This window comes from Saimiri boliviensis, chromosome 7 (assembly GCF_048565385.1).
Source record: "Saimiri boliviensis isolate mSaiBol1 chromosome 7, mSaiBol1.pri, whole genome shotgun sequence".
NCBI lineage: Eukaryota > Metazoa > Chordata > Mammalia > Primates > Cebidae > Saimiri > Saimiri boliviensis.
Window position 1 is genome coordinate 67,975,007 of NC_133455.1, and position 26,780 is coordinate 68,001,786.

The following is a 26,780-nucleotide window of genomic DNA, read 5'->3' on the forward strand; positions in this document are numbered from 1 at the left end:
TAAATTAAATAAATAAATGAATAAAAATCTCTGCCAGTGATGCAGACTTGTAGTCCCAGCTACTCGGGCAGCTGAGGTGGAAGAATCACTTGAGCCCAGAAGTTTGAGACCCCCTCTGGGCAACATAGCAAGACCACATCTAAAAAATACATAAATACATAATAAATAAATAAATAGAACTAGATCTCATCATATCTCTCACCTACTTAACACCCTTCAGTGACCTAGGAAGCATCCAGACTCCATGGTCAGTGCCCTGGCTCCCTCCAGCTCCCCCTTTTGCAGTCTCCCCTGCTCACCAGCCTCCAGCCACACCATCCACTCCACACACACTGCCTTAGCTCCCTCCCACCTCCTCCTCAGCCATTTCTCCCTTACCGTCCCAGACTCTGGTATACAGAAGGAGCTTGATGAGTATGAGGAAGGAACGGGGACAGAGGAAGGGAAGGAAAAGCCATGGTGAGAGGGTGACACTTACAGCAAGGAGCTGTATGGCGAGGGCAGGGGCAGGTTGAGGGATGAGGCTTCAGAGCTCCCTTAAACTATCCCTTGAAGCATTCTGTAATGAATCCTATCCCTTTAAGCGTTCAATAGCAAGACCTGCACCTGTTTGAGTTATTCTGTTTTATTTCTGGCACTGCATCATTATAGCTAGCCATCGGTTTTATTGAATGACGCTGATGCCTTTTTTGTTTGTTTGTTTTTCTGAGATAGAGTCTCACTCTATCACCCAGGCTGAAATGCAATGGCATGATCTCAGCTCACTGTAACCTTTGCCTCCCGGGTTCAAGAGATTCTCCTGCCTCAGCCTCCTGAGGTTCACACCACCACGCCCGGCTAATTTCTTGTATTTTTAGTAGAGACAGGGTTTCACCATGTTGTCCAGGCTGGTCTTGAGCTCCTGACCTCAAGCCTCGACCTCCCAAACCACTGTGTCCGGCACATTGTTGACTGGTGACTCCAGCTGCCCTGAGAAAAGCAGTATTACCTCCCTCTGCCCCCTGGTGGCCTTCTAGGTGCAGAGACCATTGTTCCAGGCTAACCCTGGCTGCTAGACTGTGCTTTGATTTTCTGGCTTATAGCACCACCATTTGGCCAAACTTGCTAATAGCCAGCTGCTCCATCCACACTCACCTCCAATTTTTCAACCTTCTCATTGGCAAAGTTCACGGAATCAGAGCCTCTTGGAGCTTAAACGATGGATGTAGGTGCTCTCCGGAGCCTCATCCAAGCCTGCAGTTCGTTCTGGAGGACCATGCTAGAGGTGCAGACAGAATGGCAGTGACCATGGTGCAGGAGTCAAGGAACTGGCCCTGTGAATGTCAGGCATGTGTCCCCCTGGGTTTCCTGGTCCTTCCCTATTTGCCCTTGCCCTGACACCCCTCATCCTCCTTCACGCTGCTTCCTACACAACGTTTCTCCGGATTGGTTCAGTCCTATTTACACAGTCTTTGATCTCTGCCTTTCTGATCCTCACCACACTTTAAAAAATAAATGTTTTCATTTTTCCTTATTACGAAAGCAGTCATATTTATAGTAGAAAATTAGAGGCCAGGCATGGCAGCTCAGGCCTGTAATCCTAGCACTTTGGGAGGCTGAGGCAGGTGGATCACGGGGTCAGGAGTTCAAAACCATCCTAGCCAATATGGTGAAACCCTGTCTCTACTAAAAATACAAAAAATTAGCCTGGCGTGGTGGTGGGTGCCTATAATCCCAGCTACTTGGGAGGCTGAGGCGGAGAATCACTTGAACCTGGGAGGCAGAGGTTGCAGTGAGCTGAGATCACACTGCACTCCAGCCTGGGCAACAGAGCAAGACTCTCTCAAAAAAAGAAAGACAGAAAGAAAATCAGAAAACAGGCCAGGCTCAGTGGCACACACCTCTAATCCCAGCACTTTCGGAGGCTGAGGCAAGTGGATCGCCTGAGGTCAGGAGTTTGAGACTAGCCTGACCAATATGGTAAAACCTTATCTCTACTAAAAATGCAAAAATTAGTTGGGCTTGGTGGCCTGCACCGGTAGTCCCAGCTACTAGGGAGCCTGAGACACGAGAATTGCTTGAACTGGGAGGTGGAGTTTGCACTGAGCTGAGATCGTGCCACTGCACTCCAGCCTGGGCGACAGAGCAAGACTCTATCTAAAAAAAAAAAAAAAAAAAATTAGAAAACATAGATTGGCAAAAATAAGAAAACTTTAAAACCATAAGAATACTACTACCTAGGGAAAACTATTGTTAATATCTTGATATGTATCCTTCAATATCTTTTAACACATGACTTTTTTTTTTTTTTTTCCCAGCCTGAGGCTCACCCACCAGGGTAATGGGTTTTTTTTTTTTCATTTCACAAAAGTGAATTGACTTGTGTTCACTGTTTTACATTCTCCTAGTCACATATAACATATATAATGGGAACATTTTTTCCTGTCAGCAAATACTCATCTTACAGCCAGGTGCATGGTTCAAACCTGTAATCCCAGCACTTTGGAAGGTCGAGGCAGGCGGATCACCTGAGGTCAGGAGTTCGAGACCAGCCTGACTAACATGGAGAACTTCCAACTCTACTAAAAATACAAAATTAGCCAGACATGGTGGCACATGCCTGTAATCCCAGCTACTTGGGAGGCTGAGGCAGGAGAATCACTTGAACCCAGGAGGCAGAGGCTGCAGTGAGCCAAGATCATACTATTGCTCTCCAACCTAGGCAATAAGAGTGAAACTCCATCTCGAAATAAATAAGTACTCATCTTACACAGATTCTAATAATACTATTTTCAAGGATTTAATAGTGTCCCCTCAATGAATTTATATTTCTTTCTTTCTTCCTTTTTTTTTTTTTTTTTTTTTTTTAGTTAGTCTCGCTCTGTCACCAGGCTGGAGTGCAGTGGTATGATCTCAACTCACTGCAACCTCCACCTCCTGGGTTCAAGCGATTCTCATGCCTTGGCCTTCTGAGTAGCTGGTACTACAGGTGCGCAACATCATGCCCAACTAATTTTTGTATTTTTAGTAGAGACAGAGTTTTACCATACTGGCCAGGATGGTCTTGACCTCTTGACCTCGTGATCCTTCTGCCTCTCAAAGTACTGGGATTACAGGTGTGAGTCACTGCGCCCAGCCTGGATATAGCATAATTTCTTTTTTTTTTTTTTTTTTTTTTTTTTTTGAGATGGAGTTTCACTCTTGTTACCCAGGCTGGAGTGCAATGGCGCGATCTTGGCTCACCGCAACCTCTGCCTCCTGGGTTCAGGCAATTCTCCTGTCTCAGCCTCCTGAGTAGCTGGGATTACAGGCACGCATCACCATGCCCAGCTAATTTTTTGTGTTTTTAGTAGAGACGGGGTTTCACCTTGTTGACCAAGATGGTCTCGATCTCTTGACCTCGTGATCCACCCGCCTCGGCCTCCCAAAGTGCTGGGATTACAGGCTTGAGCCACCGCGCCCGGCTCAGCATAATTTCTTTAACCATGCCAGGTGCAGTGGCTCAGGCCTGTAATCCCAGCACTTTGGGAGGCTGAGGCAGGTGGATCACTTGACATCAAGAGTTCAAGGCCAGCCTGGTCTACACAGTGAAACCCCATCTTTACTAACAATGCAAAAAAATTAGCTGGATGTGGTGGTGGGTGCCTGTAATCCCTGTTACTTGGGAGGCTGAGGCGGGAGAATCACTTGAACTCAGGAGGGAGAAGTTGCAGTGAGCCAAGATCACGCCACTGCACTCCAGTCTGGGTGACATGAGTGAAACTCTGTCTCGAAAAAATTTTCTTTATCCAGTCCCCTAGTTTGGGATTTCTACTTTGTTTTTAGTTTTCTGCTATCATAAACTGAACTGCAACAAGCATCCCTCTAGTCATTTGAAAAGTAATTTTGTATTGTGAATGTTCCCATAAATGGCATGCTTAGTTCATTAAACTGTGAGGACCTGGTAGTAACTGCCCAGTGCCCCTCTCCCCCCCACCCCGATCAGCACAGTGGATACTTATGTAAATCCCACTCACCTCAGCTCTCAACTTCTCCGGGACTCGCAAGGTCCTTACTCTTTTTTTCTTCTATAATTTTATGTTTTACTTTACTTTTTTATAGAGACAAGGTCTCGCTGACTTTTTTTTTTTTTTTTTTTTTTTGAGAAAGGGTCTAGCTATGTTGCCCAGACTAATCTCAAACTCTTGGCCTTGGGTGATTGTCCTGCCTCTGCCTCTCACAGTGCTGGGATTGTAGGCTTGAGCCACAGTGCCCAGCCCCTTACTCTCTTCTTACCTAACATCTAAGTTAGTATCCATCAATGTATTCCTTCAGAAATGAATGATATTTTTACCCTGGTGTTTATGTCTTTATAATAATACCTAATATTTTTACAATGCTTTGTAGTTTATTAACTATTTTATACAGAGCTACCACTCTTCGAGTGCTTACTGTGTGCCATGTACTGTGCTAAGAATTTGAAATAAATGATCCCTAAGCTTTCCAAGATAGGTAAGTATAAGCAGTCCCATGTCATGAAAAAGGAAACTACTGGGTACAGTGGCTCACACCTGTAATCCCATCACTTTAGGAGGCTGAGGCGGGCGGATCACCTGAGATCAGGAGTTTGAGACCAGCCTGGGTAACATGGCTCTACTAAAAAAATACAAAACTTAGCCAGGCATGGTGGTGGGCACCTGTAATCCCAGCTTCTCCAGAGCCTGAGGCAGGAGAATTGCTTGAACCCCGGAGCCGGAGGTTGTAGTGAGCCGTGATTGCACCATTGCACTTTAGCCTGGGCAACAGAGTGAGACTCCATCTCAAAAAAAGAAAAAGAAAAAGGAAACTGGGGTTTAGGACGAGGCCAAATGACATAGTAGAAAAAGCTTTGAAGCCGGGTGCGGTGGCTCAAGCCTGTAATCCCAGTACTTTGGGAGGCTGAGGCGGGTGGATCACGAGGTCAAGAGATCGAGACCATCCTGATCAACATGGTGAAACCCCGTCTCTACTAAAAATACAAAAAAAATTAGCTGGGCATGGTGGCGCGTGCCTGTAATCCCAGCTACTCGGGAGGCTGAGGCAGGACAATTGCCTGAACCCAGGAGGCGGAGGTTGCGGTGAGCCGAGATCGCGCCATTGCACTCCAGCCTGGGCAACAAGAGCGAAACTCTGTCTCAAAAAAAAAAAAAAAGAAAGAAAGAAAGAAAGAAAAAGAAAAAGCTTTGAAATCAGACCAGACCCAAGTTTGAATTACTTATTTGCTGTGAGTATCACAAACTGTCAGTTCACTCCATGGATAAAAATCAGATGTGAACACCTCTAGCCAGGGTGTGCACTCCTCAGCCTTCCACAGTTTGCACCACTCCCAGTGACCTACACCACTTTGCACACTTTCCTACCTGAACCCTGACAGTATGTGAATTTGAAAATATTATTCCATTTGCTCTTTATCAAGGGCTTTCTTTGTAAGGAGGGCAGGAGCATAACAAAGGTAGGAGGGTAAGAGAAATCCACCCTGAGTTAGGCAAGAATGGGATGTTTAGTCCATAATGAGTTTTATTTTATTTTATAATTTATTTTATTTTATTATTTCAAATATGGAGCGCTTCACAAATCTGTGTGTCATCATTGCGCAGGGGCCACGCTAATCTCTGTACCATTCCAATTTTAGTATATGTGCTGTAGAGGCGAGCACTATTTTATTTTATTTTTGAGGAAAAGTCTTGCTCTGTCACCCAGGCTGGAGAGCAGTGACACAATCACCACTCACTGCAGCCTTGACATCCCAGGCTCAAGTGATCCTTCCACCTCAGCCTCCTGAGTAGTTGGGACTACATGCATGCACCACCACACCAAACTAATTTTTTACTTTTTGTAGACATGGGGTCTTGCCATATTTCCCAGGCTGGTCTCAAACTCCTGGGCTCAAGGGATGATCCCCGCTGGGCCTCCCAAAGCACTGGGACCGCAGGCACATGCCACCATGCCGAGCTAATTTGTTTTTGTTTGTTGGCTGGTTTCTGTAGAGATTGGGGTCTCACTATGTTGCCCAAGCTGGTCTCAAATTTCTGAGTTCAAACCATCCTCCTGCTTTGGACCCCACCCCACTCCTCTGCCCAAAGCACCAGGAATACAGGCATGAAACACTATGCCCAACTTTCTCTCTCTCTCTCTTTTATTTTTTTTTTTTTCTTTGAGACAGAGTTTTGCTCTTGTTGCTGAGGCCGGAGTGCAATGGTGTGATCTCAGCTTACTGCAACCTCGCCTCCCAGGTTCAAGCAATTCTCCTGCCTCAGTCTTCCAAGTGGCTGTGATTACAGGCATATGCCACCACGCTCGGCTAATTTTGTATTTTAAGTAGAGGCAGGGCCGAGCATGGTAGCTCACGCCTGTAATCTCAGCACTTTGGGAGGCCGAGGCGGGCAGATCACCTGAGGTCGGGAGTTCAAGACCAGCCTGGCCAACATGGTGAAACCCTGTCTTTAAAAAATAATAAATAATAAAAATTAAAGATAAAATAATAATTTTTAAAATACATTTTAAACCGGGCGCGGTGGCTCAAGCCTGTAATCCCAGCACTTTGGGAGGCTGAGGCGGGTGGATCACAAGGTCGAGAGATCGAGACCAACCTGGTCAACATGGTGAAACCCCGTCTCTACTAAAAATACAAAAAATTAGCTGGGCATGGTGGTGCGTGCCTGTAATCCCAGCTACTCAGGAGGCTGAGGCAGGAGAATTGCCTGAACCCAGGAGGCGGAGGTTGCGGTGAGCCGAGATCGCGCCATTGCACTCCAGCCTGGGTAACAAGAGCGAAACTCCGTCTCAAAAAAAAAAAAAAAAAAAGAAAAGAAAAGAAAAAAAATACATTTTAAAAAAAAGTAGAGACAGGATTTCACCAAGTTGGCCAGACTGGTCTCAAACTCCTGACCTCGGGTGATCCACCTGCCTCAGCTTCCAAAGTGCTGGGATTACAGGCATGAGCCACTGCACCCGGCCATTCTTTCTCTCTTCTTTGGAAGACAGTTGGCTTCCATTTCTCTATAAGCTCCAAGCCCAGAACAGATAATAAGCCCATCAAATTGGCTGCACAGGCACCTAGAATGTTTGAGGCTAAGTCACATACCCAACTAGTGACACTTCCTTCAGGGAGCAGCACAGGGCTCCCAACCCTGTTGAGATGCAGGACAGCTGAGCCAGAAAATTCAATCATAGTAGACAGCCTCTTTCTCCAAAGAACATACACTTGTCTTCTGCCTCTAGCTGACATTCTGTGACTGCACAGGCAGCACTGCATCAGTTTAGCAATTACTACATAACAAACCATCCCAAGAGTTAGAGGCTTAAAGCAATAATTTGCTCACAACTCTGCAATTTTTGCTGGACTCAGCTAAGCAGTTCTGTTCATCTCACTTTGAGTTGCTTGAGTGGCTGCACTCATATGGACAGGACGGTTTACGATGGCCTCACTCACATATCTGGCAGTTACCTGGGATTGTCAGCCAAAGGGCCTCAGTTCTCCTGCATGTGGCTCTCCAGCAGAATAGCCTTGGCTCCTGGCCTGGCATCAGCAGGTCCCAAGAGAGTGAAAGTGGAAGCCACGAGATTTTCCACAGTCTAGGCTCCAGAAGTCACATATTGTCACTTCTGACACATTTGTTAGCCAAAGCAAGTCACAAGGCAATGCCAAATTCAAAAAGTAAAAAACATAAACTCTACTTTTTGCTTTTTTTGTTTTTTTTTTTTTTTGTTTCGTTTTTGGTTTTTTTGGACGGAGTCTCACTCTGTCACTGGGCTGGAATGCAGTGGCACAATCTCGGCTCACTGCAATCTCTGCCTCCCGGGTTCAAGCTATTCTCCTGCCTCAGCCTCCCAAGTAGAAGGCTTAGACATCTTAGATGTCTCTAAGAGACGAACTGAAAAATTCAGGACTAGTCCAGGACAAACTCACAGGGCAGTGGAAGGCAGAATCCAAATCTCCGAAGAGTAAAAAACTGAGGAAAAAAATTTTTAATCAGAAGAGCAAGACTGAGTGTCAGGTCCAAAGAGAAATGTTAGGCCATAAATGGGAAAGTAAATTACTGGGTCAGAAGCTAATAAAGAAATGTCAATGTCCAATAAGAAATGTATGAAGAAAAGGAGGTAAGAGTCAAGCCATGAGAAAGAATCACTAGGGCAGAGCACGGTGGCACATGCCTATGGTTCCAGCTACTTGGAGGGCTGAGGCTAGCAGATTGCTTGAGCCCAAAAGCTCCAGCCTGAACATAGCAACCCCATCTCTTTTAAAAAAAAGAAAAAGAAAGAAGAAGAAGAAAGAAAGAAAGAAGAAAAGAAAGAAAGAACCATTAGGCCCCTAACAGTGTGCACTTACGCTGGCTGCTGGAGGCAGGTAGGACTGAGAGCCTAAAAAACATTCTGAGGCCAGGCAAGGTGGCTCATGCCTGTAATCCCAGTACTTTGGGAGGCCGAGGCATGCAGATTACCTAAGGTCATGAGTTCAGGAGCAGCCTGGTCAACATGGCAAAACCCTGTTTCTACTAAAAATATAAAAATTAGCCAGGCGTGGTGGCATGCACCTATAATGCCTGCTGCTTGGGTGAGGCTGAGGCAGGAGAATCGCTCGAACCCAGGGGGCAGAGGTCGCAATGAGATCTCACCACTGCACTCCAGCCTGTATGACAGAACGAGACTCCGTCTCAAAAAAAAAAAAAAAAGAAAAAAAGAATATGCTGGGGCTCCACTCCAGCATTTAAGCTAAAGCTAGAAATACAGGAAATACAGGGTTGAAGGCATCCACTGAGCTCACCAGGAGCTCATCAGGAGCTGTGACACAAAGATATGGTCTTTGCGCCCATCTGAACAGGAGTGACAACAGAAGCTTCGGGAACTGATGAGTCACTAAGAAAAAATGCAGAACACAGTTGCAACTGGTGGCCCATGGGCTAAAGGGGCCCGAGGTACACTTTATTTGGGCTACACAGAGTTGTAATTTTTTGAATTAACTATCCACTTTTAAATGTTGGAATATTTCACACAAAAAAATCTGTATATCTAGTTTATCTTGAAAAACTGGAATATCTGGTAATGCTGGGGCCGATTTCACTTGACAGTGAGAGTCAGGATTGAACTGTGACTGGTGACAGAGTCTTGCTCTGTTGCTCAGGCTGGAGTACAATGGTGCGATCCTGGCTCACAGCAACCTCTGCCTCCCGGGTTCAAGCGATTCTCCTGCCTCAGCCTCCCGAGTAGCTGGGATTACAGGCACCTGCCACCATGCCCAGCTAATTTTTGTATTTTTAGTAGAGACATGGTTTCACCATGTTGGCTAGACTGGTCTCGAACTCCTGACCTCAGGTGACCTGCCCACCTCGGCCTCCCAAAGTGCTGGGATTACAGGCATGAGCTACTGTACCAGGCCTGTCACCTTTAAAGAAAGCACACAGGGCCGGGCGCGGTGGCTCAAGCCTGTAATCCCAGCACTTTGGGAGGCCGAGGCGGGTGGATCACGAGGTCGAGAGATCAAGACCATCCTGGTCAACATGGTGAAACCCCGTCTCTACTAAAAATACAAAAAATTAGCTGGGCATGGTGGCGCGTGCCTATAATCCCAGCTACTCAGGAGGCTGAGGCAGGAGAATTGCCTGAACCCAGGAGGCGGAGGTTGCGGTGAGCCGAGATCGTGCCATTGCACTCCAGCCTGGGTAACAAGAGCGAAACTCCGTCTCAAAAAAAAAAAAAAAAAAAAAAAAAAGAAAGCACACAGGGTAGGCTAGGCCACTGTAAGAAAATGTCAGGGACTTAACACAATGAAGATTTGTTTATTGTCCAAGCAAAGTCCAGGGTGAACGAGGCAGCTCTCCAGGGTGGTTTTCTTCCTTGCGATGACTCGGGGATCCAGGCTGTGTACTCTTTATGACTCTGCTTTTCCAACTTATACTCTACATGACCCCATCGGGGAGCCAGAGCTGGAAGGCTGCTTTCTGGTGCTTATACACTTCCAACACGAAGCAAAATGGTACTTGAACTATCCGTTTATTTGCCAAAACTAGTCCCAGGGCACTCATCAGGGGCCTGAGAAATGTGGGGCAGCTCAAGGATATTGAGTAAGCAATAAATGTCTCTGCCATATGGAACATGTGCTCTGCAGTTTGCCACATGCCTGCCAGGCTGCTTAAATCATTCATACGATCTGCCTGGCTCCTGGAGACACTGGCATTTGCAGTCTTTGGTACAAAAAGTGGGGAGTGCTGAGAGGAGGAAACCTTGTGGAATGCTACCACGGAGGAGCCATCACAATAGAACCCTACACTAGCCAGGCGTTTCCTGCTAGAAAACAGAACCTACCTACCCCTGGGAGGTGACCTGGCCATATCTTTCATATCTCCTGGTCACACTGCTGAGGGGGTGCCTGCTTCTTCTCCATAGATGAAGATTCAAAATGTTCTTATGTTACAACCTTTGCATATTTCAAATTCCTTATAGTTAAGAAGACTCTTCTGAATTCTACCTACCTTCCTTCCCCCTACATTGCATTTCTCCTCGTTGCTCTTGTTCTGCAGGGCTGCCTAAAGACTGAACTGAGCAAGAACCTGCACACTAGGCTCTGGATAGTACCGGTTCCCATGTAAAATGTTCAGGAAGACGAATTTATGTGTTTTTTCCTGAATAGTGCTTGTTTTACATAATTTTATTTGACCCACTGTTTACTTTTTTTTCTTTTTTTTGAGATGGAGTCTTGCTCTTGTTGCCTAGGCTGGAGTGCAATGGCACGATCTCAGCTCACCTCAACCTCCGCCTCCTGGGTTCAAGCGATTCTCCTGCCTCAGCCTCCTGAGTAGCTAGGATTATATGCACATGCCACAACGCCGAGCTAATTTTTTGTAATTTTAGTAGAGACAGGGTTTCTCCATGTTGCTCAGTCTGGTCTCCAACTCCTCACCTCGTGATCTACCTGCCTCAGCCTCCCAAAGTGATGGGATACAGGCATGAGCCACTGCACCTGGCCTTATTTTTATTTTATTTAGTCATTTATTATTATTATTATTATTATTATTATTTTATTATTATTGAGACAGAGTCTCACACTCTGTCACCCAGGCTGGAGTGCAGTGGCACAATCTCAGCTCACTGAAACCTTCACCTTTCAGGTTCAAGCAATTCTCATGTGTCAACCTCCTGAGTAGCTAGGATTACAGGCGCGCACCACCATGCCTGGCTAATTTTTCTATTTTTAGTAGAGATGGGTTTTCAGCATGTTGGTCAGGCTGATCTCAAACTCCTGACCTCATGATTTGCCTGCTTTGGCCTCCCAAAGTGCTGGGATTATAGGCATGAGGCACCACACCAGGCCTTTTTTTTTTTTTTTTTTTTTTTTTTTTCAATTTTAAATTTTTTTTATTTTTTTGAGACAGAGTTTTGCTCGTTTCCCACGTTGGAGTGCAATAATGCAATCTCAGCTAACTGCAACCTCCACCTCCCAGGTTCAAGCAATTCTCCTGTCTCAGCCTCCCTAGTAGCTGGGATTACAGGCACGTGCCACCACATCCATCTACTTTTGTACTTTTATTAGGGACAAGGTTTCTCCATGTGGTTCAGGCTGTTCACGAACTCCTGACCTCAGGTGATTTGCCCACCTAAGCCTCCCAGAGTGCTGGGATTACAGGCGTGAGCCACTGTGCCTGACCTACATTACTTTTTAAATTCTTGCTCTAGGGCTTAGAAAATACATCCTTTACTTTTCACAGCCTAGGGTTAATATTCTACTTCTTCACGTAGAAAGTAGTCCCAAGTAGCTGGGACTACAGGTGCGTACCACCATGCCCAGCTAATTTTTTGTATTTTTGTAGTAGAGATGGGGTTTCGCCATGTTGGCCAGGATGGTCTCCATCTATTGACCTTTGGTTTGCCTGCCTCAGCCTCCCAAAGTGCTGGGATTACAAGCAAGAGCAACCTGCCCACCTTTGTTTTTTTTTTTTTTTTTTTTTTTTGTAGAGATGGGGTTTCACCATGTTGCCCATGGCTCGTCTTCCAGCTCCTAGGCTCAAGGGATCAGCCCACCTAGGCCTCCCAAAATGCTGAGATTACAGGCATGAGCCACCATGCCTGGCCCAATTCCCACGTTTTATGCTAAAGTTGCATGTTTTACATCTAAATAATTATAATTCCGCAATATCATGTTCTAATATTTGCTTTTGGCAGTCAGGTCTATTTTAAATAAATTAAGAGGGACAGGGCACAGTGGCTCAGGCCTCTGTAACCCCAACACTTTGGGAGGCTGAGACAAGAGGACTGCTTGAGGCCAGCAGTTCAAGACCAGCCTGGGCAACATAGTAAGATCCTGGTCTCTACCAAAAAAAATATAAAAAATAAAAATAAGCTGAGTGTGGTGGCACACACCTGTAGTCTCAGCCTCCCTCCCTTAGGAGGCTAAGGTGGGAGGATCACTTGACCACAGAGATTGAAGGCCACTACATTCCAGCCTGGGTCACAGATAGAGACCTTGTTTCTTTTTTTTTTGCGACGGAGTTTCACTCTTGTTACCCAGGCTGGAGTGCAATGGCGCGATCTTGGCTCACCACAACCTCCGCCTCCTGGGTTCAAGCAATTCTCCTGCCTCAGCCTCCTGAGTAGCTGGGATTACAGGCATGCGCAACCATGCCCAGCTAATTTTTTGTATTTTTAGTAGAGACGGGATTTCACCATGTTGACCAGGATGGTCTCGATCTCTTGACCTCGTGATCCACCCGCCTCGGCCTCCCAAAGTGCTGGGATTACAGGCTTGAGCCACCACGCCCGGCGAGACCTTGTTTCTTAAAAAAAGACACACAGGGCCAGGTGCGATAGCTCACACCTGTAATCCCAGCACTTTGGGAGGCTAAGGTGGCAGATCACTTGAGGTCAGGAATTTGTGACCAGCCTGGCCAACATGGTAAAACCCCATTTCTACTAAAAACACAAAAATTAGTTGGGCGTGGTGGTGCGCACCTGTTGTCCCAGCTACTCAGGAGGCTGAGGCAGGAGAATTGCTTGAACCTGGAAGGCAAAAGTTGCAGTGAGCTGAGATCATGCCACTGTACTCCAGCCCAGCAACAGTGAGATTCTGCCTCAAAATAAATAAATGAGAGACCCACAAGCAAACATGTGTATTATAGTTTTTGTTTTTCTTGTTGTTGTTTTTTGTTGTTGGTTTTTTTTTGATACAGAATCTCTGTTGCTAGGCTCAAGTACAGTGAGGTGATCTTGGCTCACTGCAACCTCCACATCCCTGGTTCAAGTGATTCTCCTGCCTCAGCCTCCTGAGTAGCTGAGACTACAGGAGCATGCCACCACACCTGGCTAATTTTTGTATTTTTAATAGAGACGGGTTTTCACCATGTTGGCCAGGATGGTCTTGATCTCCTGACCTCATGATCCACCTACCTTAGCCTCCCAAAGTGCTGGGATTACAGGCGTGAGCCACTGCGCCCGCCCTATTATAGTATTTTTAATAAATCAATAATAAATAAAAATTATTTCAAAAAAGGAATGAGAAACAAACATGCCTTTTACACTCACCCAGTAACCCCACCATGTAAGTACTCTTTATTCCTTCCCATAGATATGCGTTTCCCTCTGGTATCTTTCCCCCTCAGTTTGAAGAACCTCCCTTAGTGTGGCTGTAATACAGTCCTTTCTTTTTTAAATTTTTTTAAATTTTTGAGACAGGGTCTCATTCTGTCCCCCAGGCTGGAGTGGAGTGGCATAATCTCAGCTCATAGCAACCTCTGCCTCCCAGGTTGAAGTGATTCTTGTGCCTCAGCCTCCTGAGTAGCTGGGACTACAGGTGTGCACCACTATGCTCAGCTAATTTTTGTATTTGTATTTGTATTTTTTTGAGACGGAATCTCACTCCGTCACCCAGGAAGGAGCACAGTGGCGCAATCCTGGCTCACTGCAACCTCCATCTCCGTGGTTCAAGCACCTTTGCCTGCCTCAGCCTCCTTAGTAGCTGGGATTATAGACACATGCCACCACTCCTGGCTAATTTTTGTGTTTTTAGTAGAGACAGGGTTTCACCACGATGGTCAGGGTGGTCTCGAACTCCTGACCTTGTGATCCACCTGCCTTGGCTCCCAAAGTGCTGGGATTACAGGCATGAGCCACCAAGCCCAGCCAAATATCTGTAAATTTATTACCTCAAGAACAGGAAACTAATATGCCCTCTGAATATGTTATTTTATTTTAGCAGGCTATTAAATTGACTAGACGCAAAGTACTAACTCACCCACTTGAAGTAGATAGCAGCTTGGATCTCAGTTTGTCTTTATTATTGTTTCCCTTAGCTGAACTGTTTGCAGCCTGCTCCATGCATGCATGGTTCAAGGACCAGCCAGAGATTTGGACAGTCTGCACACAGAACTCTGGCTCTCTTCTGTATAAGATTCCCCAGTCACTTTCTGGTAATTGAGGAGATCCTGGGTAATGCCTTCCTAATGACACAAATGTGACACAAACTTCAGCCTCCGACACCCCGCTATTCCACTCCACTTCAGTACCTGCTTGCAAGTTTCAACTCCCCTCCAAAACTGCTTGCCTTTGTGCATTCTCTACAGCTTTCAGATAATTGTGGAGTTTCTTTTTTTAGTTTTGTCCAGAGATTATCATTATCTATTCGAGGATTGATCTGCTGGGAACTTATTTACCAAACCAGAAACAGAACCCATATACAATCTTCATATATATTTAAAATTAACCATACACATTTGAAACTCAGCAATAAAAATCTTTTATTCTGGAGAAATATACATCTTTAAAGCAGTGATATATTCTGCTTGGATTGTGGGGAGAGACACAGAAGACAATAATAAATCAATTATTTTAGCTACTTAACAAAATAGAAGTGAGTGGCATTTTATTTTATTATTTTTTTGAGATGGAGTTTTGCTCTGTCGCCAGCTGGAGTACAGTGGCACAATCTTGGCTCACTGCAACCTCCACCTCCCAGGTTCAAAGGACTCCCCTGCCTCAGCCTCCCAAATAGCTGGGATTACAGGCACGCACCACCACGCCCACCTAAATTTTTTTGTATTTTAGTAGAGACCGTGTTTCACCATGTTAGCCAGGATGGTCTCAATCTCCTGACCTCATGATCCACCCACCTCAGCCTCCCAAAGTGCTGGGATTACAGATGTGAGCCACCGCACCCAGCCTAGTATTTGTATTTTTGTGTCTATTGGATTTCACCTAGCATAATGACCTCCAGGTTCATCCATGCTGTCAAAAATGGCAGGATTTTTTTTTTTTTTCTTTTTTTGAGACAGAGTCTCACTTTGTCGCCCAGGCTGGAGTACAGTGGGTTGACCTCGGTTCACTGCAACCTCTGCCAATGGGGTTCAAGCAATTCTCCTGCTTTAGCCTCCCAATAAGTTGGGATTACAGGTGCCCGCCACCACACCTGGCTAATTTTTGGGTTTTTGTTTTGTTATGTTTTTAGTAGAGACAGGGTTTCACCATGTGGGCCAGGTTGGTCTCAAACTCCGACCTCAAGTGATCTGCCTGTCTCGGCCTCCCAAAGTCATGGGATTACAGGTATGAGCCACCGTGCCTGGCTAATACTTGCTGTTTCTGAACCTTGCTGTCATTACCTAAAAATAAGATTAATCTCATCAACCTTGTAGGGCCACTGTGAAGATGAAATAAGCTAGTTCATTAAGTGTTTGTCATAACATTGGAATATTTTAGGTGCTCAGTAAGTAGAAGTCCCTCCCTACCCCATGCATCCCTATTTTATTTGGCTTTTCTCTGAACCTTCTGAAATCTATTGCCTCCAATGGTCAACTTAATTCATTTTTTTTTTCAAGAAGGAGTCTTGCTGTGTTGCCCAGGCTGAAGTACAATGGTGTGATCTTGGCTCACCACAAGCTCTGCCTCCTGGGTTCAAGCGATTCTCCTGCCTCAGCCTCCTGAGTAGCTGGGCTTACAGGCATGCGCCACCACACCCGGCTGATTTTGTATTTTTAGTAGAGATGGGGTTTCTCCATGTTCGTCAGGTTGGTTTCAAACTCCCAATGTCAGGTGATCTGCCTGCCTCCCAAGTGCTGGGATTGCAGGCATGAGCCATCTCGCCCAGCAGTCAACTTACTTCTTAAATTAATGGTCTTAATTATCAGATTTCATTCCCTTTTAATGATCCAAACCAGAAGAAATACAAAATCTCAAGCTTTACCTCAGTCCTACTGAATTGGAATCTGAAGTTAAACTCTGCAGGTGATTGTTAAACATTAAAGTCTGAGAAGCACTGGACTAGTACATATCTCAAACACAGCAGGGCCAAAACAGAGCCCACACACACTCTCGAAACCTGTTCCACACAGGCTCTGCCATCTAAGTAAAAGGCACTGCCTGGCAGCTCATGCCAAAATCTGGGGAATTCTCTTTGATAACTGTTATACAGGTATTGATCGACTTATGACCTATGCAACTTACGACCATTCGACTTTACGACCACAATCGCTAGCCATGACTGCTCCGTGTCTGGCAGTGCAAACGTTGCCCAGCTGGGCATACGACAGTGCGGACCAGCTTCCAGCAGCACTACCATCTCCGCGTGTACCATTTCAGCTGTTATCCGAGACTCAGTACAGCAATTTGTGTTTTGTGTCTTGGATATTTTTCATCAAACCCCTCCCAAGATGTCTACCAAGAGAAAATTGTTTTTGTCTACACCTCAGCCTGCCAAGAAGGAAACAAAGGCCATCGATCTTGACACGAAAATGAAGGTAATTAAGCAGTACGAAGGAGGAAAGAAAGTGAATGTGATCGCACGTGACATGAAGTTATCACACTCAACTGTGTCGGCGATTTTGAAAGATAAAGAAAGAATTCGTGAAGCTGTGAAAGGTTCTGCACCCATGGGATCAACAGTTATAACAAAGCAACGAAGCGGGCCCATCCACGAAATGGAGAAATTGCTATATATTTGGATAGAAGATCAAATTCAAAAACGGACACCATTCAGTCTTTTTACTGTGCAGATGAAGGCAAGAAGTCTATTTCAGACTCTGAAGGAGCGTGCTGGAGAAGATTACAGTCAAGAATTTGTAGCAAGCACTGGCTGGTTCCAGAGATTCAAGAAAAGATTCCAAATGCATAGTGTTCGAGTGACTGGAGAAGCAGCGAGTGCGGATGAAGGAGCCCGTAAGCTTGTTGATAGTCTGGATGAATTAATTACAGATGAGGGATAACTAGCAGAACAGATTTTCAATGTTGATGAACTTACAAATGAAGAGCTAATGGAACTGAAAGAAGAAAGAGTGGCGAAAGAGGAAAGAAGAGAAGCAGAGAAAGAAGAGGAGGAGCCAGAAAGAAAGTTCACCACTAAGGGATTATCAGACGGTTTATCTTTACTGAATAAACTTCTTATACATTTCGAAGCAATGGACCCAAACATCGAACGATTTGCAAGGATTGAACGGATGGCGCACGATGTGTTTTGCCCGTATCCTGAAATTTATGAAGAAAAAAAGAAACATACAATTCAGACAAAGCTCACCATGTTTATGAAAAAACCAACTCCGGTAACCCCAACTGCTGCCTCAGATGACAACATCAACGATCCACAGCCAAGCACCAGTGGCCAATAAAATGTTTCGTACATGTTTATATATTTTGATATGTTTTGCAATTGGGAAAATGTTTCCTATGATATTTTTTACACCTGTATTTTGTATTTTTGTATGCACTGTATTTTGTCATTTTGTATGTTTTGCAAATATTAAACCAGTTGTACTGGTAATGCAGTGTTTTACTTAAACCTGACGAATGTAAAAATAAGAAACAAAATGGTGTAGAGATGATACAAATGGCATAAAATGAACAAAGGAAATTATGATATATAACAATAATGAAAGAAAATTATTTTAAAATATGACTTAACGTTTTATAACATCATTTCACAGTACTGTACATATAGCCTACTCAACTTACGACCAAATTGTGTTATGACCGGTCTGTCAGAACCAATCGCCGTCGTAAGACGAGCACTAGCTGTACTTATTTAGGCAAAAGTGCTTAAGCCCATGAAAAGTAATGTGGCCCTACCAGTCTCACTGTCACCCAGGCTGCAGTGCAGTGGCATGACCTCAGCTCACTGCAACCTCTGCCTCCTGGGTTCAAGTGATTCTTCTGCCTCAGCCTCCTGAGTAGCTGGGATTACAGGCATTTGCCACCATGCCCAGCTAATTTCTGTACTTTTAGAAGAGCCAGGTTTTCACCATGTTGGCCTGACTGGTCTCGAACTCCTGACCTCAGGTGATCTACCCACCTCGGCCTCCCAAAGTGCTAGTATGACAGGCGTGGGTCTCCGCACCCAGTGAAGCAACAACTCTTTAACTGAACCTTCTCTTCAATTATTGTGTTACCGGAAAGGTGTCCAGATCCAGACCCCAAGAGAGGGTTCTTGGACCTCATGCAAGAAAGAATTCTGGGCAAGTTCATAAAGTGAAAGCAAGTTTATTAGGAAAGCAAAGGAATAAAAGAATCCGCCAGGTGTGGCAGCTCACACCCATAAGCCCAGCACTTTGGGTGGCTGGGGAAGGCGGATCACTTCAGCTCAGAAGTTCAAGACCAGGCTGGGCAACATGGGGAAACCCCATCTCTACAAAAATTAGCTGGGCATGATGACATGTGCCTGTGGTCCCAGCTTCTTGGGAGGCTAAGGTGGAAGGATTGCTTTAGCCCAGGAGGTGGCAGTGGCAGGGAGCCATGATCTCACCACTGTACTCCAGTCTGGATAATAGAGTGAGACCCTGTCTCAAAAAAAGAATTAAAAAGGAATAAAATAATGGCCACTTGGCCGGGCGCAGTGGCTCATGCCTGTAAATCCCAGCACTTTGGGAGGCCCAGGCAGACAAATCACGAGGTCAAGAGATCGAGACCATCCTGGCCAACATGGTGAAACCCCGTATCTACTGAAAATACAAAAATTTGCCAGGCATGGTGGTGCATGCCTGTAGTCCCAGCTACTCAGGAGGCTGAGGCAGGAGAATTGCTTGAACCCGGGAGGCAGAGGTTGCAGTGAGCCAAGATCGCACTGCTGCACTCCAGCCCGGTGCCTGGCGACAGAACAAGACTCTGTCTCAAAAAAGAATGACCACTTCATAGGCAGAGAGCAGCAGCATGGGCTGCTTGACTAAGAATACTTATAGTTATTTCTTGATTATATGCTAAACAAGGGGTGGATTATTCATGTTTTCTTGGAAAGGGAAGGGGGATTCTCAAAACTGAGGGTTCCTCCCACTTTTAGACCATATAGGGTAACTTACTGACATTGTCATGGCATCTGTAAACTGTCACAGCCTGATGGGAGTTTTGTTTTTTTTTTTTTTGAGAGGGAGTCTCATTCTGTCGCCCAGGCTGAAGTGCAGAGGCATGATCTCTCACTGAAATCTCCACCTTTGGTGTTTAAGCGATTCTCCTGCCTCAGCCTCCTGAATAGCTGGTACTACAGGCGCCCACCACCATGGCAGGCTAATTTTTGTATTTTTAGTAGAGGCGGGTTTCTCCATGTTGGCCAGGCTGGTCTTGAACTCCTGACCTCAGGTGATCCCCCACCCCCACCCCCGAAGCCTCCTGAAGTGCTGGGATTACAGGCGTGATCCACAGCACCCAGCCTGCATGCTATTTTATCATCAAGGTCTTTGCGACCTACAACTTGTGTTGACCTCCTATCTCATCCTGTGAGTAAGAATGCCCAACCTTCTGGGAATGCAGCCCAGGAGGTCTCAGAGTTATTTTACCAAGCCCTATTCAAGGAGTTGCTCTGGTTCAAACACCTCTGACAACTGCACTCTCCATTCAGTAGCCTGAGTAACCTCTTTTGTTTTTTCTTTTTTTTTTTTTTTTGAGACGGAGTTTCGCTCTTGTTACCCAGGCTGGAGTGCAATGGCGCAATCTCGGCTCACCACAACCTCCGCCTCCTGAGTTCAGGCAATTCTCCTGCCTCAGCCTCCTGAGTAGCTGGGATTACAGGCACGTGCCACCATGGCCAGCTAATTTTTTTTGTATTTTTAGTAGAGACGGGGTTTCACCAGGTTGACCAGGATGGTCTCGATCTCTTGACCTCGTGATCCACCCGCCTCAGCCTCCCAAAGTGCTGGGATTACAGGCTTGAGCCACCGCACCCGGCTGTTTTTTCTAATTAACGAATGACTTACATAAAGTACACAAATCTTAAGTATACAATCTGATAAATTCTTACTAGATATACATCCATGTAACTAGTACTCACATCTGGATACTACGGAATCCTTTTTAACATTTTATTTCAAGTCATGACATTTCTCTGTTTTAAATCATTCCATACTTTCCCAATCCCCTGGAGATAAAATCCAAACATGTCCCAAACCTGGTTACGCAGCCTCAACAAGATCCAGCGCTATCTGTCAAGCTTCATCTTGTACCACTCTTCCCTTGCCCTCATCACATTGCAGCAATCCCATCTGCACATCCTGTCTTCTCCTAAACCTCTTCAGAAGACATTCCCAGGGCTGGCTGCTTGTAATTTACATCTCCATTTGAACGTCACTTCCTCAGAGACCTTCTCTGACAGGCAATCTAAAGTTACACCCACTTTTTTTTTTGAGATGGAGTTTGGATCTTTTTGCCCAGGCTGGAGTGCAATCGATCTTGGCTCACTGCAACCTGCAACCTCCGCCACTCAGGTTCAAGCAGTTCTCCTGTCTTAGCTTCCCAAGTAGCTGGGATTACAGGCATGCATCACCATGCCTGGCTAATTTTGTATTTTTAGTAGAGATGGGGTTTCTCCATGTTGGTCAGGCTGGTTTCCAACCCCCGACCTCAGGTGATCCACCAGCCTTGGCCTCCCAAAGTGCTGGGATTACAGGCATGAGCCACCTCGACCTGCACCCAATCACTTTTTATGACACCACTTTAATTACTCACAGAATGATCGTTGTTGGTAATATTTTATTTATTAGCTGCTTATTATCTGTCCTTCCCCCACTAGAATATAACCTCTTTTGGGACAGTTCTATTTCATGTTGTACCCACAATGTCTATGGCAGTGCCTGGCACATGGTGGGCAACACAAAATTTCATTGAATGAATGAAATGGAACATTAGCTAGGGGAAGCATGGATAGCCCTGGGCTCTGAAATCCTAAAGGCCTGAGTTTTACTAAACCTAGTCAGTAAACTGGAGCATTAAAGGAGGTAAAAGTTATGGCAATTAAGTGTTCACCATTTGTTACCTTCTCATTCTGTCTAAACGTGTCTCATTAAAACCATTCTTACAGATGTTGATTTATTTTGCCTTTACAAAAAGTAATTTGAAAACAAACTCGGGCCACACGCAGTGGCTCCTGCCTGTAATCCCGGCACTTTGGCAGGCCACGGAGGGAGATAACATTTGAGCCCAGGAGTCCGAGACCAGTCTGGGCGACATAGGGAGACCCCCACCCCGCCCCACTCCGTGTCCACACAAATGCCTGATCCCATTTACTCAAGAGGGTGAGGTGGAAGGACTGCTTGAGCCCCGGAGGTTGAGGATGCGGTGAGCCGAGATCGCGCCACTGCACTCCAGCCTGGGCGACAAGGCGTGACCCTGTCTCAAAAAATAAAAATAAATAAAAACAAACTCAGTAATTTCTGATGTGGCTTTTAAAAACTAGACCGGGCGTGGTGGCTCACGCCTGTAATCCCAGCACTTCGAGAGGGCGAGGCGGGTGGATCGTCTGAGGGCAGGAGTTCCAGACCAGCCTGGCCAACATGGTGAAACTCTATTTCTACTAAAAATACAAAAAACTAGTGGGTAATGGTGGTGCGTGCCTGTAATCCCAGCTGATCCCGAGGCTGCAGGAGAATCTCTCGAACCCGAGAGGCGGGGGCTGCAGTAAGCCGAGGTCGCGCCATTGCACTCCAGCAGCCTGGGCAACAAAAGCGAAACTCCGTCTCAAAAGAAAAAAACTAATAAACTCAGAATCCTCCCTTTCAGAACATCCACTTATGTACACCCATCCCGACTCCATCAAGCCTGGGCTCAGAGCAGAGTAAGCGGAACCAGCAACGAAGCCCCGCCCTTTCCGCCCCTCCTCCGGCAGGAAGTCTGCGCGTCACGAAGTCTGCGCGTCACGAGGCCGGCAGGGGCTTAGCCCCGGTCCCGCGTCCGCGTGTAGCCGTACGTAAAGCGTGCGGGGTTTCGCGACAGCCCAGGCCCCACCCCTTTGGCCACATGTCGCGCATGTCTTCCTGTCGGACACTGTGCCACCTCGCCGCGCAACTTTACGAACCTAGAGCAGCACCGCCCCGCCTACTGTCTCCGTCCTCACCTCCCAGCCCCCTCCCAGCTTCGCGTCTCCGCTAGAATCACGTGATTGCCTCATCCGGGTCCTTTGCGTTCTCTTTCCCTCTCCCAACATGGCGGCCTCAGGTGAGCGAGCAGCCGAGCGCGGCCAAAGACTGGGCTCTGAAACCCTCCTCCGAGCCTGATCCACTGATTTCCTGGAGTCGGGGACCTGCCGGCACCGGTTCCTTCCCGACTTGAGGGCTGCGGCATGCTGGCGGCGTGGCCATGTTAGGTTGCTGCCTCGGGATGTTTGGGGGGGAGGGGAAGGACACCTTCCCCTCCCCCTTACCCTCTTTTCACTCTTTCTGCGCGAGACTGGAATAGGCAGTAATGGTGGACTCAGGCTTGAATTGAAGAAGGAGGCGCAGAAAGGTGTGCGGGTGGTGCGAGGCGTTTTCATAGACGTGAAGCACCGTGCTCGCGTGAAGGCGTGGAGGAAGGAAGGAGGCGGTTGGTGCGCGGACGAGTGCACATAAGACTACGTCTACGATGCGCGAGGCGTAGCGGACCGGAGTCGGGGGCAGGGGAAAAGGGGGGGCAGCAGTTAGAACGCGAGCGCGAGTCGGTGGAGGGGCGGGGGAAGGCAGCGGTGCGCGTGCGCGGTAGGAGACACGAGGGTAGTGGAGACGGGCGCGCCTTCTATGCGTGCGCTAAAACCCCGATAGGAAGCTTTTACGCCCTTGTGTTGCGCTCTTAATGTCGTTTTAGGTTGTGCTCTTCCCTTTCTAGGGTGTGGCCCCGTGCCTGTACTTTTCCGAGGGTACGTCTGTTAGGCTTGGAGGTTGGTGCTGTTGGAGTTAGGTGGGGGTGGGGAACCCAGTGTGGTGCGCCCACGTGTTGGAGAAGCACGGGTCTCCACCTAGATTTCCTTCTAGGTTTTTTTCTTTTACTTAGTTGGACGCATTTTTAGTAAGCGCAGCTATATGCCAAGATGAGGTTTTCTTCTGGCGCTTCCATATTGGTTGAATTTGGATAGCTCCAGTGGTAAATTTCAGCCTTTTTTTTTTTTTTTTTTTTTTTTTTAAGATAACTGTACAACTACTAGCAGATACTTTTAAAATAATGCTTACTGGTGGCTGGAGTTGCTTACTTCTTTAGACATCTTTGGAGGGGAGTATCAGTGCCATGCAAGTCTAGTTCCATTTCTAATGGGCTTATAAGAGCATTGATGACTTAACATCTTGTAACATTGATTTTAGTTTGGGGAATATAGTTTGTTTTCTCTGGCATGACCTTGCATTCTTCAAAACATTATTTGAAACTATCTTTGGGTGCTCATTTCTTACCCAGTAATTCATTTTCTCTATTGCAAAGGAGATAAGGGTTATGGCTGGCTTTGGAAAACGTTGAGAAAATTGAGGTGCATTTGAACGTCTTTCATTGGTGTAACACTTGATAGTTGACCGAGCACTTTTGTGCATGTCTCCTTTGATCTTGAGGTAATGTAGAGAGATGCTGGTGGTTCCCAGCTGAGGATCATTATTTAAGGCCACACTGCTGGCAGCTGGCAGAGCAAGGTCAAAACCTTTGAGACTTCTTTTTTTTTTTTTTTTTTTTTTTTGAGACAGAGTTTCGCTCTTGTTACCCAGGCTGGAGTGCAATGGCGCGATCTTGGCTCACCGCAACCTCCGCCTCCTGGGTTCAGGCAATTCTCCTACCTCAGTTTCCTGAGTAGCTGGGATTACAGGCACGCACCACCATGCCCAGCTAATTTTTTGTATTTTTAATGGAGACAGGGTTTCACTTTGTTGACCAGGATGGTCTTGATCTCTTGACCTAGTGATCCACCCACCTCAGCCTCCCAAAGTGCTGGGATTACAGGCATGAGCCACCGCGCCCGGCTAAAACCTTTGAGACTTCTTAGCAACTTAGAAGTACCAAGGTGTCATCTTCAGTTTAGGACGCTGCCCAAAAGCATCTGAAGTTTACAGAAGTTCATATTTTTTCTCCAGTGAGCAAGTAAAGTACTAACTATAGTTTAGACTAACCATTGCATAAAGTACTTACTTGGTCTGGATTTGCCACTTTAACAGTTTAGTATCGTAATTTAGTGAAGAAAATCTGAGTTTTCTTAACTTTTGTGGAACCTTTAGAGGCGGAAGACATGACAACAATTCATGCCCTTCGTTTTACCAAGTTGAGTGAAATTCAGACTGATTACAGGGGACTTAGTGACGTCCCATTCTCTTGTTCTTCCATATTTACTCTACCCCCTTGAAAACCCTCATCTTCTTTCTTAATTTTTTTTAGACAGTCTCGCTCTGTCGCCCAGGCTGGAGTGCAGTGGCTCGATCTCGGCTCACTGCAACTTCTCCCTCCTGGGTTCAAGGGATTCTCCTGCCTCAGCCTCCTGACAAGATGGGATTACAGGCGTCTACTTTTTGTATTTGAAAACCCTCATCTGCTTTAATTCACTTTAGTAAATCTTTTCAGCTGGTACTGGCATCTGAGCACAAGTCACATCTTTCAGTCTGCTCTTGAGGAATCTGGGGTTTATCAGATTTGTTTCCCCTCTCCTCTTTTCCAATCACATCGCCTTTATGAAGTAACCAGTATTCCCTGATGTGGGAAGTGAATCTTGTGTATTCTCTGTGAAGATACATAAAACTACTTCATATACCTCTTTTACTGTTAAATGAGACCAAAAAATTCTTTGCAGCAATACCAGTTTCCTCTGTGACCCATTGACCTTCAGGAACTAAGGTAGGTGTCAGAACTGACTATAGAATGAGGATAGTTTAAATTCGTAGAAACTTGTTACATTGAGCCAGTACACTTAATTCCTTGTTTTTGTTTCTTAAAAAGAATTCTTAAAGGCTGGGTGCCATGGCTCATGCCTGTAATCCCAGGAGGCTGAGGCCGAGGCTGGCAGATTACCTGAGGTCAGGAGTTCTGAGGCCAGCCTGGCCAATGTGGTGAAACCCCATCTCTACTAAAAATGCAAAAATTAGCCGGGTATGGTGGCGGGTGGCTGTAGTCTCAGCTACTCAGGAGGCTGAGGCAGGAGAATCACTTGAACCTGGGATTTGGAGTTTGCAGTGAGCCAAGATTGCGCCACTGCACTCCAACCTAGGCGACAGAGCAAGACTCCGTCTCAAAAAAAAAAAAAAAAACATAATGGCCAGGTACGGTGGCTCATGCCTATAATCCTAGCACTTTGAGAGGCCAAGATAGGCAGATCATGAGATCAGGAGTTCAAGACCAGCCTGACCAACATGGTGAAGCCCTGTCTGTACTAAAAATACAAAAATAAGCTGGGCGTCGTGGCTCGCATCTGTAATCCTAGCAACTCAGGAGGCTGAAGCAGGAGAATCGCTTGAACCTGAGAGGTGTAAGTTACAGTGGGCAGAGATTGCACCGTTGCACTCCGGCCTAGGCACAGAGCAAGACTACGTCTCAAAAAAAAAAAATGTTTAAAATTGGAAATAACATATATACGCTCATGCATAGGCCTTTCATTTGCATAACACTTCAAAAATGCCATTGTGTGACATCTCATTTGATATTTTTTGTTTTTTGTTTTGTTTTTTTGAGACCAAGTTTTGCTCTTGTTGCCCAGGCTGGAATGCAAGGGCGCGATCTTGGCTCACCACAACCTTCACCTCCCAGATTCAAGCGATTCTCCTGCCTCAGCTTCCCAGATAGCTGGGATTGCAGGCATGCACCATCATGCCCAGCTAATTTTGTATTTTTAGCACAGACAGGGTTTCTCTATGTTGGTGAGGCTGGTCGCGAACTCCTGACCTCAGGTGATCCGCCCACCTCAGGCTTCCAGAGTACTGGGATTACAGGTGTGAGTCACTGCACCCGGCCTTCATTTGATTATTTTTATGGAGAGATGTTCTGCAGTGGTTGTTTTCATACGCCGCTAACTCTCACAGTTAAGCAATGGCTTTAAGGGTTGCCTGTATTGTTCACAGATTACCTAGTTTCAAATTTTATCCTCTATCATGTATATGTTACTCTGGGAGTAAGATACCCAAAAGGCTGAAACTAAAACACTAGAAATACGGCTGGGCGCAGTGGTTCATGCCTACAGTCCTGGCACTTTGGGAGGTCAAGACAGGCGGGTCACCTCAGGTCAGGAGTTCGAGACCAGCCTAACCAACATGGAGAAACCCCGTCTCTACTAAAAATACAAAAAATTAGCTGGTGTGGTGACGCATGCTTGTAATCTTAGGTATTCAGGAGGCTGAGGCAGGAGAATCGCTTGAACCTGGGAGGTGGAGATTGTGGTGAGTCGAGATTGTGACATTGCACTCTAGCCTGGGCAACAAGAGTGAAACTCCATCTCAGAAAGAAAAAAAGAAAGTTTAAATACAAATACAGAATAGTGTCAATTAAGATAAAGTAGTGTTTCTAAGTAATATCATTGAAAAAAGAGGTATGTTTTCATCTCAAAACATTCTGGAATTCTCTTTTCATGTTGATAGTGGAAAGAATTGACTTGTACGGTATTTTGTTTTAAGTGCTTTATTTGTAAT

The 26,780-nt window shown here is 46.0% G+C and overlaps 1 protein-coding gene and 1 non-coding gene across 6 annotated transcripts in view; one reads left to right on the forward strand and one right to left on the reverse strand.

Moving 5' to 3' along the window:
• Positions 1-5,549: 5,549 nt before the first annotated feature.
• Positions 5,550-5,653, reverse strand: LOC120365143 (U6 spliceosomal RNA). The gene has a single exon (XR_005580162.1). It is a non-coding gene; the product is annotated as a U6 spliceosomal RNA (small nuclear RNA).
• Positions 5,654-22,202: 16,549 nt separating this feature from the next.
• Positions 22,203-26,780, forward strand: part of EIF4B (eukaryotic translation initiation factor 4B) — a 37,456-nt gene continuing 32,878 nt past the window's right edge. For 2 of the 5 annotated variants that reach the window (XM_010349854.3, XM_010349855.3), the window contains exon 1: positions 22,206-22,380. In XM_010349854.3, the coding sequence (XP_010348156.1) occupies positions 22,368-22,380 (13 nt within the window). In that variant the 5' untranslated portion in view covers positions 22,206-22,367. Of the gene's footprint in view, positions 22,381-26,780 lie in introns of all 5 variants that reach the window. The other 3 variants (XM_010349857.3, XM_010349853.3, XM_010349856.3) reach the window with 3 other exon arrangements.